The following is a 12,695-nucleotide window of genomic DNA, read 5'->3' as shown; positions in this document are numbered from 1 at the left end:
TGTAATATTGCAGCCTGATGCCCTTTGCAAAGATTATTTTCAAAAACGCTTGAAATTTATCTCAGGCTCCTCCCTTTTCTCTTGATCTTTGCTGTTATGATTATACACCTTGATTAGAGTCTGCCAGTGGTAAGTTAAGTTGATTGTACATGATTTAGAAAGGAATACATGTCTCTATAGAAGGCCTCACAGTTGACAATGCATATCAGGGCAAAAACCAAGCCATGAGGTTGAAAGAACTGCCTGCAGAGCTAAGAGACAGGATTGTTGCAAAGCACAGATCAGGGGAAGGCTGCATATTTTTTAAGGATGTTCTATCACTAAAACTTACTGTGGTTTTTTAGATAATAAAGAAGACCCGTTTCCCTCACTGGGGAGAGACTTTAGAGCTGGAGCTGGATCCAGAGGAGCTGAGTGAGGAGGGAAACATCACTTTAGAGGTCTGGGACTGGGACATGGTGGGCAAGAATGACTTTTTGGGAAAGGTGAAGAAGCTATCCTCATAATAAATACTGCACATTTCATTAATTTTATGGTCTGATCACTAAAAAAATGCCTGACACAGATGTATGATTGATTATTTCACATGCAATTCCCTAATAGGTAATTTTCCCTGACCTATATCTGTGTCCTGGTTTGTTTTTCCCTTCCACAGGTAGAGATCCCTTTTGCTTGTTTGCACAAGACACCTCTGCTAGAAGGCTGGTTTCGTTTGCTGCCCTTGGGAAACAACGAGGTTGATGCTGGGTGAGGATTCTGGGTGTGCTTGTTTGTTCTGTGTGTTGAGTTTGTGTACTTGAAATACAGAGGAATTATTTTTAGGAATCAAATTAATCAACGTCAAATGAATGACGGCAATCAAAGAAAATGTTTGTTCTCCTCGTTAAGTTTTATCATGCTTCGAGTGAAGTATGCTGATGTAAAAACAGGTATAACACTTTCAGTTCCTTCAGGGTGTCAAAGTTAAGAGAGTCTCAGAGGACTATCAGGACATGATGCACAGTTTAGGGTGCTTTGGGTCAGTGGTTCTCGATTGGACTATACTCAGGACCCACAACCATCTCCTTAATAAGAGACCATGACCCAATTTTTAGAATATTTCCCATAAAGCCTCAGTGTTCTTGTAACTATTTTGCAATGCAGGCTTTGGCCACCAGTTACATGCTATTGCATTGCAAAATAGTGACAAAAACACAGAGGCTTTCTGGGTATGAAATAAAATGCTTCAAAAATTTTTGAAAGTGCATATGTTCTGAGCCAACATTTTTTTGTGGCCTATTTTTACCAAAAGCTCACTTAATTCTACGGAGAAACTGTACCCATCTGTCACGCTGTAAAGCCTAGCTTCCTGGCTACAACCAGCAAGTCCTTCTTAAAGGAGCAATGCTCACTAAAATCACTGGAGGCAAATGACACCTTCTGCTATGTACCTCATATAACTTAACTTCAAAAATATTAAAATAAAATATCCCTTTAAGGGATGCTTTTTTCATGTGAATAAGTTGCATGTAATTATTCTTTTTCAAGCATGTACCAGGTCAATGCAAGCTTTCACACCAGCAACATTATTTCATAGTGCAAAGTTGCAGCTAATATTTTTTCAAACCATAGTCAATTTTTTTTTTATTTCACTCCAGACGAGAACAAATCTGGCCAATCAAAACACTGTCTGTTCTTTTTGATTTAAGGCAGATAAAGGAGTAAAAGCGTTGTCCTCTCTATAACACCACATGATGATTTTTCTCCTTTTCACATAACTATCTGTCTCTAGGAAGTGCTGAGTTATTTTCAGTCTCTAATATATTATGTGCAAGCAGCCTACAAACTCTGGGACATCTGATGTTGACACAGAGAAGAAGACAAATAAAACTTATGAAAATTGCTGTGGCCTTAAATCCACTTCATAATATTTAACTTGGAACAAAAGACTCAGAGGAGTCATGCAGAGGTTTGAAAATGTAGACTTCAGATTTTATTGACAGTCCTGTTGAAGATAGTTTGGCAAAGTAACTGGACAGACAAATAATTCTAATAATCTTCACAGCGCTTATCTTGTATTTGAAGCCTCATATGATTTGCTGGTAAAAAGGTTAGAAACGAGAGCCTACTGCTCATTTTTATTGCTTAAGAGGTGAGAGCAGTGCAAACGGTGGACTTTAATCTGTGACACGGCACTTAAAGCTTTTTTATTCACTGCAAATTTGAAGAGAATGAAACAATCACCACTTAACTCTTTACAAACCTGCCACTGGGTTCTCATGTCACATGTCCATGTGAACAGAAATGTGCTATGCACTCAGCTGGAGCTGTTCACTACCTCCAATGATACATACAGTGGGTACAGAAAGTATTCAGACCCCCTTACATTTTCCAATCTTTGTTAATTTGCAGCCATTTGCTAAAATCATTTAAGTTGATTTTTTTTCCTCATTAATGTACACACAGCAGCCCATTTTGATGGAAAAACACAGAATTGTAGACATTATTGCAACTTTATTAAAGAACAAATACTGAAATATCACATGGTCACAAGTTTTCAGACCCTTTTTTCAGTATTGAGTTGAAGCAGCCCTTTGAGCTTATAACACCCATGAGTCTTCTTGGGAATGATGCAACAAGTTTTTCACACCTGTATTTGGGGATCCTCTGCCATTCCTCCTTGCAGATCCTCTCCAGTTCTGTCAGGTTGGATGGTGATCGCTGATGGACAGCCATTTTCAGGTCTCTCCAGAGATGCTCAATTGGGTTTAAGTCAGGGCTCTGGCTGAGCCATTCAAGAACAGTCACAGAGTTGTTCCTAAGCCACTCCTTTGTTATTTTAGCTGTGTGCTTAGTGTCATTGTCTTGTTGGAAGGTGAACCTTTGGCCCAGTCTGAGGTCCTGAGCACTCTGGGAAAAGGTTTTCTTCCAGGATATCTCTGTACTTGGCCACATTCATCTTTCCTTCAATTGCAAACCAGTTGTCCTGTCCCTGCAGCTGAAAAACACCCCCACAGCATGATGCTGCCACCACCATGCTTCACCTTTGGGATTGTATTAGGTAGGTAGGTGATGAGAGGTGCCTGGTTGTCTCCACACATACCACTTAGAATTAAGGCCAAAAAGTTCAATCAGAGAATCTTATTTCTCATAGTATGGGAGTCCATGTGTTTTTTGGCAAACACTATGCAGGCTTTCATGTGTGTTGCACTGAGGAGAGGCTTCTGTCGGCCACTCTGCCATAAAGCCCCGGTTGGTAGAGGGCTGCAGTGATGGTTGACTTTCTAGAACTTTCTCCCATCTCCCCACTGCATCTCTGGAGCTCAACCACAGTGATCTTTGGGTTCTTCTTTACCTCTTTCACCAAGTCTCTTCCATCCCGATTGCTCAGTTTGGCTGGAAGCAAGCTCTAGGAAGACTTCTGGTCGTCCCAAACTTCTTCCATTAAGGTTTATAGAGGCCACTGTGCTCTAAGAAACCTTAAGTGCAGCAAAAAAATTTTGTAACCTTGGCCAGATCTGTGCCTTGCCACAATTCTGTCTCTGAGCTCTTCGGGCAGTTCCTTTGACCTCATGATTCTCATTTGCTTTGACATGCGCTGTGAGCTGTAAGGTTATATATATACAGGTATGTGCCTTTTCTAATCAAGTCTAATCAATTTAATTAAACACAGCTGGACTCCAAAAAAGGTGTAGAACCATCTCAAGGATGATCAGAAGAAATGGACAGCACCTGAGTTAAATATATGAAGGTCACAGCAAAAGGTCTGAATACTTTTGGCCAAGTGATGTTTCAGTATTTCTTTTTTTAATGAATTTGCAAAAATGTCTACAATTCTGTGATTTTCTGTCAAAATGCTGTTTACATTAATGAGGAAAAATCATCTTAAATGATTTTAGCAATTGGCTGCAATTTAACAAAGAGTGAAAAATGTAAGGAGGGCTGAATACTTTCCATACCCACTGTACAAAGTCCCATCTTGCCTCAGAGATATGGACAATCACTGCTCTGGGTCAATCAGCTCCTTGAAGGTACTCCTCTCACCAGTCCCATAACACAAACTGGTGAGCCGTCCCTTGCAGTGAACCCCGAGTGTGCCCTTGATATTATCATTAGCATTATTTAGTTTACAGGATGAATGTTAGTTGGTTCTCTTTCTCCTTTCCAACTTGGTTAAAAAAACAGAGCAGCTGTGATCTTGACACAGTGAAATAAAATGGCACTGAGCTGTGCGTAACCATGCTGGCACACACGAATCAGAGTAGAGAAAGCAGAAACCTAATTTTATCGTCCGCTCTAATGTATCCCAGTTTATCAGAGTGTAGTGCAAACACATTGCAGACTTTTGCAGAGCAAATATTTTTAAAATGTGTGTATTCATTTGCAAAATCATGTCACTCTTAAAATTTATAGAAAGGAATCTCAAACGTTGAAATTGTTTGCAATATTGTTTATTTGCGTTGTCGTTGGAATACAAAGGGGTTTAGATGGAACAAAAAATATAACCGAACTAAGAGTGTTTAAAAGTCTCATCAGTACTAGAGGACATGCATGCATACATTTTATTTAACTCTTCTCCTGTGAAAACATGTTGTTTTTTTTTTTTGGTTATCTTGCCATTTTGAGAAATTAAATTATCTAGGGAAAACCAGCTTTGTTATCCTGAGAAAAGATGATAAACAAGTCAAGATGTCCAGAGAGCTACCAACATTCATTTTTTTTCCCAGCAAAAGAGGGTAAAAGAAATAATATTGGTGTATGTCTGCTTAGATGTTCTGTACATAGACTGTCTTGGTTTTTTATTCAAGGCATATATTCATAACCCACTGAAAACAGCAACTGGGTCCCGACCCACAAGTTGAGAACCGCTGTTTTAGGTGCTTCATGTCATGGTCTTGTTCACATTGAGGGGGTTCCTGATAACACCACACACTTACTAAACATTCCCTGACCTATTTCATGGCTATTGCCTTAAAAATTAATAATTTGACCCAAATTGACCAGTTAATTTGACCTCTAAAACAAGGAGTCTGCTACAGTAAAAAAAACTGTGTGATCATGCCATGTTGGCCAATTTTCTTAAAAATAGGGTCCTTGATACTGGTTGTTAAAATGTTGTTTTTTGTCATTTTTTTTCCTTGTTAAAATATGGAATATACTTACAGTACTTAAAACAGATATATAAAAAACTCTAAGCTGTGTAATCATTCTCACAAAAACAGCATGTATGACTAACACTGCTTAACAAAAACGCAACAGTTTAGGCATCTTTGATTGTCCTCACCTCCACAAAATCACAAAACCTGAGAATTCATATTTGTTTTACATTTTCGTAAGTTTTCTTGCAGTCACAGATTATTCTCTGTCATCAGTGGAAAGCTGGGAGCACTGCGTCTAAAGGTGCGTTTGGTGGAGGATCGGATCTTGCCGTCTGTGTACTACCAGCCCCTCATCCACCTTCTAGTGGAGTCAGTTATCTCACCCACAGAGGTCGCCATCACATTTCTCTCTTTATATCTATACTTTCATCTGTACGCTTCATAATACTCTATCATTTAAAGGGATTTAATCCTAAATTATCTTGACTTCACTGATCTTTCCATAGTTGCTTTAAACTGATGTAAAGTCTTTTTCCATGTCAGAGGCATGATTTTATCTGACTATTTTTCTCCTCAGGTGGAGGACACCAGTGCTCTGACCATGCTTGAGGAAGTAACCACAGTGGAGAGTCGGCAGGATGTGGCGATGACTCTGGTGAAGATTTATCTGGGTCAGGGTCTGGTGGTGCCGTTTCTGGATTACCTGAACACCCGGGAGGTCAACCACACCAGTAAGATTAAAAGAACAACAGCATAACTGATTGAAATTTAAATGACTGATTTTTAATTAGAATTATAAAAAAGTGTGATGTCAGAAATGCAGAAATAAAAGTTCAGATAGACACCTTAATATCTCATGAACAGTAATGATAATTATAACTTTTTATACAGCAACTTTAAAAGGAAGAGTTTACAAAGAGTTTAAGAAATAAGAAAAACATCAAACCCTGCTGTCACTCAACCAAACAGCATGGGTGAGATACAGCAAGACAGTTTCACCATGAAAGGAAATAACATTAACTCAAGAGGGCAAAATATATGAAAATATAACAATATAGCAGAGAACAGAAGGAGTAAAAGGTAAAGCAAATGAAAAAAACTTAAAACTTGTATTTTACATGGTAAAAAGAAATAGACAGAAAAAGCAAGAAAGAGACAGTTTGAAATGTCGTATAAATCAATGTGAGTGAAAGAAGTATGGTGTAAAAAATGCAGAGATTAAAGTTCAGATCGAGAATGTAGTTATTCAATTTGAAAAGAGCAACAAAAACTTTAGTTAGATGTGTCAGTAACCGAGGGATCACAGTGCATTCAGACCCCCTTCACTTTTTTCAATTTTGCCATGTTGCAACCTGACACCACTGTGGTTTTCATTTTTTTTTCCTCTTTAATCTACACTCTTTACCCCATAACGACAAAGTGAAAACAAATTTTTAGACATTTTTGTTAATTTATTTAAGATTAAAAACTGAAGTATCACAGACATAAGTATTCAGACCCTTTAAAAACACTAGAAATTTAGCTCTGTTGTATCCCATTTCTCTGCATCATGGCAGGGATGTTTTTGCCCCTTGATTGGAGCCCACCTGTGGTAAATTAGATTGAATGGACATGATTTTGAATGACACACACCTCTCTATAGAACGCCTCACAGCTGACAATGCATATCTTAGCAAAATGCAAGCCATGAGGTCAAAGGAACTGCCTGCAGAGCTCAGAGACATGTTGTTGAAAGGCACAGATCTGGGAAGACTACAAAAAATCTGTTGCACTGAAGGTTCCCCAGAGTGCAACAGTTTCAGCCACAGTGGCTTCCATAATCTCAAATGGGGGAAGTCTGGCACAACTAGGACTCTTCCAAGAGCTGGTCCCCCGGCCAAGTGGAGAAGGTGGAGAAGGGCCTTGATAAGAGAGGTGACCAAGAACCTGATGGTCACCCTAACTGAGCTCAAGAGATCCTGTGTGGAGTGTTGTGGCTGAGTTGTTTTTTCCTAAATGCTTCCACTTTCTAATAACATCACTTACAGTTTACTGTGGAATACCCAGCAGGGCTAAAGTTTCACAAACCTTCTTATTGTAAAGGTGGCATCCATCACAGTACCATGCATGACGTCACTGAGCTCTTCAGAATGACCCATGCTGTATCACAAACGTTTGCAAATGGAGACTGCATGGCGAGGTGCTTGATATTATACATATGTGGCAACAGGTCTGATTGAAACACCTGAATTTCATAATTAACAGTTGTGACCAAATACTTTTGTCCATAAAGTGTAACCAGGGGGCAGGTCTAGACCACGCTTTATTTAAAAAAATAGATAAAAATTATCTGAAGCAGTCTTCATATCATTTTAGTGAATTAGTGATGTTTACACATCCAATAGAAAAGTAATATTTTAATTTTTCACTGTTGTAATGTAACAGCAGTGATTATGTAACATTCAATGTGCGTAAGACCCTAAGTTTATCTCGATTAGTCAGAGTTTAGGACCTGCCAGATTGCTTTATTTCTCCTCTCTGGTTGCCTCCTGATCACTGCTTCTGTTCAACACTTAATTGACATCAAGGTCTGTGAACAACACATTCATGGTGCGTGTGTGGGCACTTCAAGTCCACCCGCACTATATTTACGAGCCCGACGCCAATTATTTACTCACCCAGCGTTCTTTTTTTGGCCCCTCTGTGGTCTCTGTTAGCCATGTTTTTTTTGCCTCCACATTACATCCACATTGCTAATTCACACACAGAGTTGTGCTCTGGTCTTTGGCTTCTGTTGGTGTAGTTTGAGATAATAAGCACTGCGTTTCCATAGCAACTCCACATGATCAGAACAGTAACTGTTTGATCGGGAAAAGATGGTAGGGAGCCGACAGAAATTAAAGTTGGGTAGAGGAAATGTACCGAACACACCGTGCTGCAGAATAATCCAGCGTTTCCCCGTAAATTCTTCTCCTCAAAAGCAAAATATCTTACCTGGCCACCCACTTCTGTCGCCATGGATATTCTAGTACCACCACCTTGACGGATTTAAAGGACGCTGCAGCGAGACAGCCTGTCTTTTTATTTGTGACTCTGAGCTCTCTGTCTCCAAAGCAGATCAATGCCAGGCAGATAAACATAGATCAAACAGAATAAAAAGCAAGCTCACCCAAAAACACAAGCCAGACCAAAAGGCAGCAACAGAAGAGCCAAAAAAAACAAAATGATTTATTCACTTTCACTTAATACACTGGAGAAATGATTCTCCGAGATCTCCTCCAAGCATTACAATAAACCCAAGGAGGGTTTTGATCATGCTTTTTACTACAACAGTCATCAAGAGTAAATAAAGCTTTATCTATGTAGCACTTTTACAATACTCCGCTATAAACAAGTTCCTCAGCTAGAATTAAACAAATTACTGAATCAAGAAGCAATGATACGTTTATAAATAAGTCAAACATCAAATATAAGGTCATATTTAAAAAATGAGGAAAATGAAGGTATTTTGATATTTCAAAGCATTAGTTCCCAACCTTTTTCCCAAGGGACCCCTCTGCTCATATCTAAGTAAAGCTAAGCCCCCCTAGGACCCACTTGAAAAATTTAAACATCAGTCTTGGTTGTTTTCATTGACAAAGTCAAAACATGATAAAACTACTTACTTAATTACCAAAAGATCTTTATATGATATATAAAATATTTATTTTTATGAAGGCATATCAGGGCCACTATAATAAATAGAAACAAGAAATAGAAAAATAAAGGGGATCTGTTAATTTTCAAGAAAGAAAAAAATCCAAGTTTAAAAAGTTTTAGATTTATAAGAAAAAAATAAACTTGTATTCTTTAAGATCTGTAAATTTAGGTAAACTAAAACTCAGAATTTCTGGGACTATAAAGTCCAAAACAGCTGATTGGGTGGGGGAAAATCAGACGAAGACTTTTTCCTTGCACAATTCCTGCTGTTGAGAGCAGAATTCTTCTTTTTACAGGGACTGATCAAAAAGGAAGTACTTTTGATTTTAGCCAATTATCATCACATTATCATTATCATCTGGACTTAGAAGAGACATTTCTGTAAACTAGGACTATCAAACTACTGTTTGACTTTACAATGTTGTAAATTTATGACTTTAAAACTTTGACATTTCATTTTTTTCTCACAAAGTTACGGCATTTAACCCAAGAAAATCTGACTTTGGTTTCTTGTAGATATACAACTTGAAAATCTCAAATTTTTTAATTCATTTTTTTTTCTTTCTTATTTTTTTTATTTTTATCTTATTTTTTTCTCAAATAGATCCTCTCTTCTGATTTTATCTTTTAGGCTGTTCCTAATGTACTATCGTACATAATGTTTGTAATCATGATGTTGCAAAAATATGCACAACTAACTATGGCAACGTCAGAGAAGACAGGACCCCCTATGGGTTGTCCAGACCCCAGGTTATTGACCACTTGTTTAAAGAGAGTGCCATGGAGTTTTTTTTTCTTGTTGTTTCTGTGACTGCATGTTTTAAAATCAAAAGAGCACTCCAAACATACACATTTTTTAAACGTTTTCACAAAACTTCTTTTTTCTTTATTGTGATTAACTACATGTTATTCTCAAACTTGTGAAGTTTAAGAGCAGATATTCAAAGGTGTTGTGCAATAATAGAATAAATACACCCTTCTCTATTTCCTTTTATTAAATTTATTACAGTCATGCTTCTTTAAAGCTCCTGTGGCAAAGTTTAACTTTGTACCAGTGTTTTAGCACCCCGTCTCTAAGTCTGTGGGGTTTGTGAACAATTTTGGGTAAGATGCTCAGAATAAGGTCTGTCATTAACACAAGCTTTAGAGCTTTACATTTTTTCCTACAGCATAAAATACATCTTGAAGTGCCCCATTTTAAAGTTTGACATTTTCCTTTTAATAAGTCAGTAGCTAACAAGTAGCCAACTGAGGCCACAGTTTGTCGGGGACAGTAAAGGTCATTACACCAAACATGTCAGGTCATACCAGTCCTTTCACCTGGTGTGTGTTTTGGGCTAAACCTGCTTTGACTCAAACTTACAATTTGTTGTTCACACTGAGAGGGAAGTTTTTTGTAGAAAAGGTAAGAGCGTGAAATTAGAGGTGAAAGCTCAGTGGTCGGGATGTGGAAGTCAGTCGACCTTGGTGTACTTCCTTCCTAATAATCCGAAAGCTCATGGAAAAAAAAAACACTGACTTTTTATCAATGAAACCCACACAATGCTAAAAATGCGTCATCCCTTCAGTTCTCTGTGGTTGGGAACATTTTACAGACAAATACCTCTGCAGGTACAAAGAGCAAAACAGGTCTCTATAAGTAATGTCTGCAGCTAAAGTAGCTTCTCTTGGAAACTTTCTTTCTCAGTATCTCAGTTTTGTCCTCCTTTTCTCAGATAAAATATTGATCTCTTCCCTTTCTAACTCAAATCCTTCTTTACAGAGGGATGTGGAGTTCATTATTTTAAATTGTCAGGCATGGAGGCAGTTATTATGTTTTTGGGGTTTTTTTTCTTTACTTTTTTACTTTTACTACTGAAGAACCCAGGTAACAGTTGTTGTATGCAGGCCTCTCTCACTCGTCACCTTCTTGCACGGTCACTCAGTTTGTGAGGACGGCCTGATCTAGGTTGCCTTGCAAAGCAGATGGATACGCCCATTTCCTTGTTTTTCACTGGCAAATCCATCTTGTTAAGCTCCCATCTGAACCATTTGGGCCCAGTTAGAAAGTGACAGGACCAATCAGCGACGAGGGGCAGTACTTTCAGGCACGGCAGAGTTGTGACGTAAACAAGCAGCAGCAAGAGGCCTGCGCAATTATGGTGGAAGAGCTTAGCGTGGATGCTGCCAAAGCGCCAGTTTTATCAGAACTTGACAACAGTTCTTCTTTACAGGAAGAACAACGAACAGCAGTGAGTTGTTTTCTTTTCAAAAGTACTTACATGTCAATAGTCGCCATGTTTCGCTTTATTCCTCGGTAGCTGCGCATGCGTGGCTCGATAGCGGCTGCGTCACGTGTTTTGTTGCTCTTATAGGCCCGTAGAGATGTGACAGAATGTTAATACGATCACACTCCGAGCTTTTTTTAAAGCCTCTGCCTTTTCTCAAACGTTTCCTATTGAAGCTTTCCCAGATGGATGTGTGAAACACATCCATCTGGGAAACACATCCATCTGGCGTGTCAGGTTATGGTCTAGTCAGATTTACACATGTGCCATATTCCTTACATTTCTTGATGATGGATTTAATTGAACACCTCGGATGTTCAGTACCTTGGAAATGTTTTAGTCTCCATCTCGACTTGTACTTCTTACTGACCTTTTCTCTGAGATGGTTTGAGCGTTTTTTTTGTCTTCATGGTGTTATGGTAGCCAGGAATACTAATTAACCAGTGACTGGACCTTCCAGACACGGATGTCTTTATATGTCTTTGAGCCACATTCTCTGCACTTAGGTGATCCCCATTTCACTGATTGTGAGACTACTAGCACCAAATGGTTAGACCTCTGTTGAATTAGGTCAGTCACATAAAAGGGTGTGAATATTTATGCAGTCACTTATTTTACATTACATATTTTTTATTTAATTGGCATTACTTTGTAGAATCTATTTTCACTTTGACATTAAACAAGTTTTTTAAGCCAAATCGTATAAACCATGATTGGTTTGTTAAAAAAAGTGTAAAATATTCCAGGGGGTGAGTACTTTTACAGGTACTTTATAATGGGATGAAAAGACATTGTGACATTGCATAGTGATAAATAAACTGATGTTAAAGAATCATGACTAACTTTAGCTATACTTGTTTGCAACACATTTCATGCAAATTCAAAATAATTGAAGCATTTTTTAACCCTGTATTAGCAACAGTTAATCTGTTAATAGCTGATAGTTTGCTTGCGTTTCATCTGACTGTATCAGGATGATGCAAGCTTCTCAGAAAATTTACATGCTTAGTGAGAAAGGATAGCTAGTTTGCATAAGCTATTTCTATCTAGTTTACTATGATAAAATCAGACTTTTTTGTTGGGTTTGTTGCGAAAGCTCATTGTTAAATTTTAAATTTTTTATGCAGCCATAAACTAGAAATTTCCATCCAGATTCTGTCTTTTTTCATTTGCCATTGTGGACTAAAGTGCATTTCACCTTTATCTTGCTAAGTAAAATGTAAAAAAGGTGTTATTTTGGTATTGTTCTATTCATTGCCTGTCTGAAACCTACCCAAATGCAGACATTAAACATAGCTATGCAAAAAGAATCAGTCTCTCTGCTGACTGCAACTTCTTCTTTTTTTAAGTGGTATCAGTTATGATTTTAGTCTGATTCATAACCAGAAAATAGCCCTAAAACTACTCTATCACATCCCTGTTATAAATCAATATACTGCACTATTTTATGTTTAATTTGTTTTAATCTATTAACTCTTTTCTGTTTTACTCTGACAGCTGATCCAAACACTTTATTTCGCTCCAACTCACTTTCCTCTAAGGCCATGGAGCAGTTCATGAAGGTGCATCAACATATCTACTGTTTATCATGAATTTTCAGTCCTTTTTTTCTGTCTTTGCTGTGATATAAATCATGACCTGACTGATAATTGTTTCTTACTTGTCTGTCAAT

At 37.9% G+C, this 12,695-nt stretch overlaps 1 protein-coding gene across 2 annotated transcripts in view; it reads left to right on the top strand.

The window, feature by feature from the left end:
* Positions 1–12,695, top strand: part of LOC121510267 (rasGAP-activating-like protein 1) — a 39,037-nt gene that overhangs the window by 10,388 nt on the left and 15,954 nt on the right. For both annotated transcript variants that reach the window (XM_041788238.1, XM_041788237.1), the window contains exons 7-11: positions 345–485; positions 656–747; positions 5,352–5,469; positions 5,656–5,809; positions 12,521–12,585. In XM_041788238.1, coding sequence (XP_041644172.1) covers positions 345–485; positions 656–747; positions 5,352–5,469; positions 5,656–5,809; positions 12,521–12,585 — 570 coding nt within the window. The remainder of the gene's footprint in view (positions 1–344; positions 486–655; positions 748–5,351; positions 5,470–5,655; positions 5,810–12,520; positions 12,586–12,695) is intronic.

Source organism: Cheilinus undulatus, linkage group 5, assembly GCF_018320785.1.
Source record: "Cheilinus undulatus linkage group 5, ASM1832078v1, whole genome shotgun sequence".
Taxonomy (NCBI): Eukaryota; Metazoa; Chordata; class Actinopteri; order Labriformes; family Labridae; genus Cheilinus; species Cheilinus undulatus.
The sequence above is the reverse complement of the archived record's forward strand: the minus strand, read 5'-3'. Positions and strand labels throughout refer to the sequence as shown.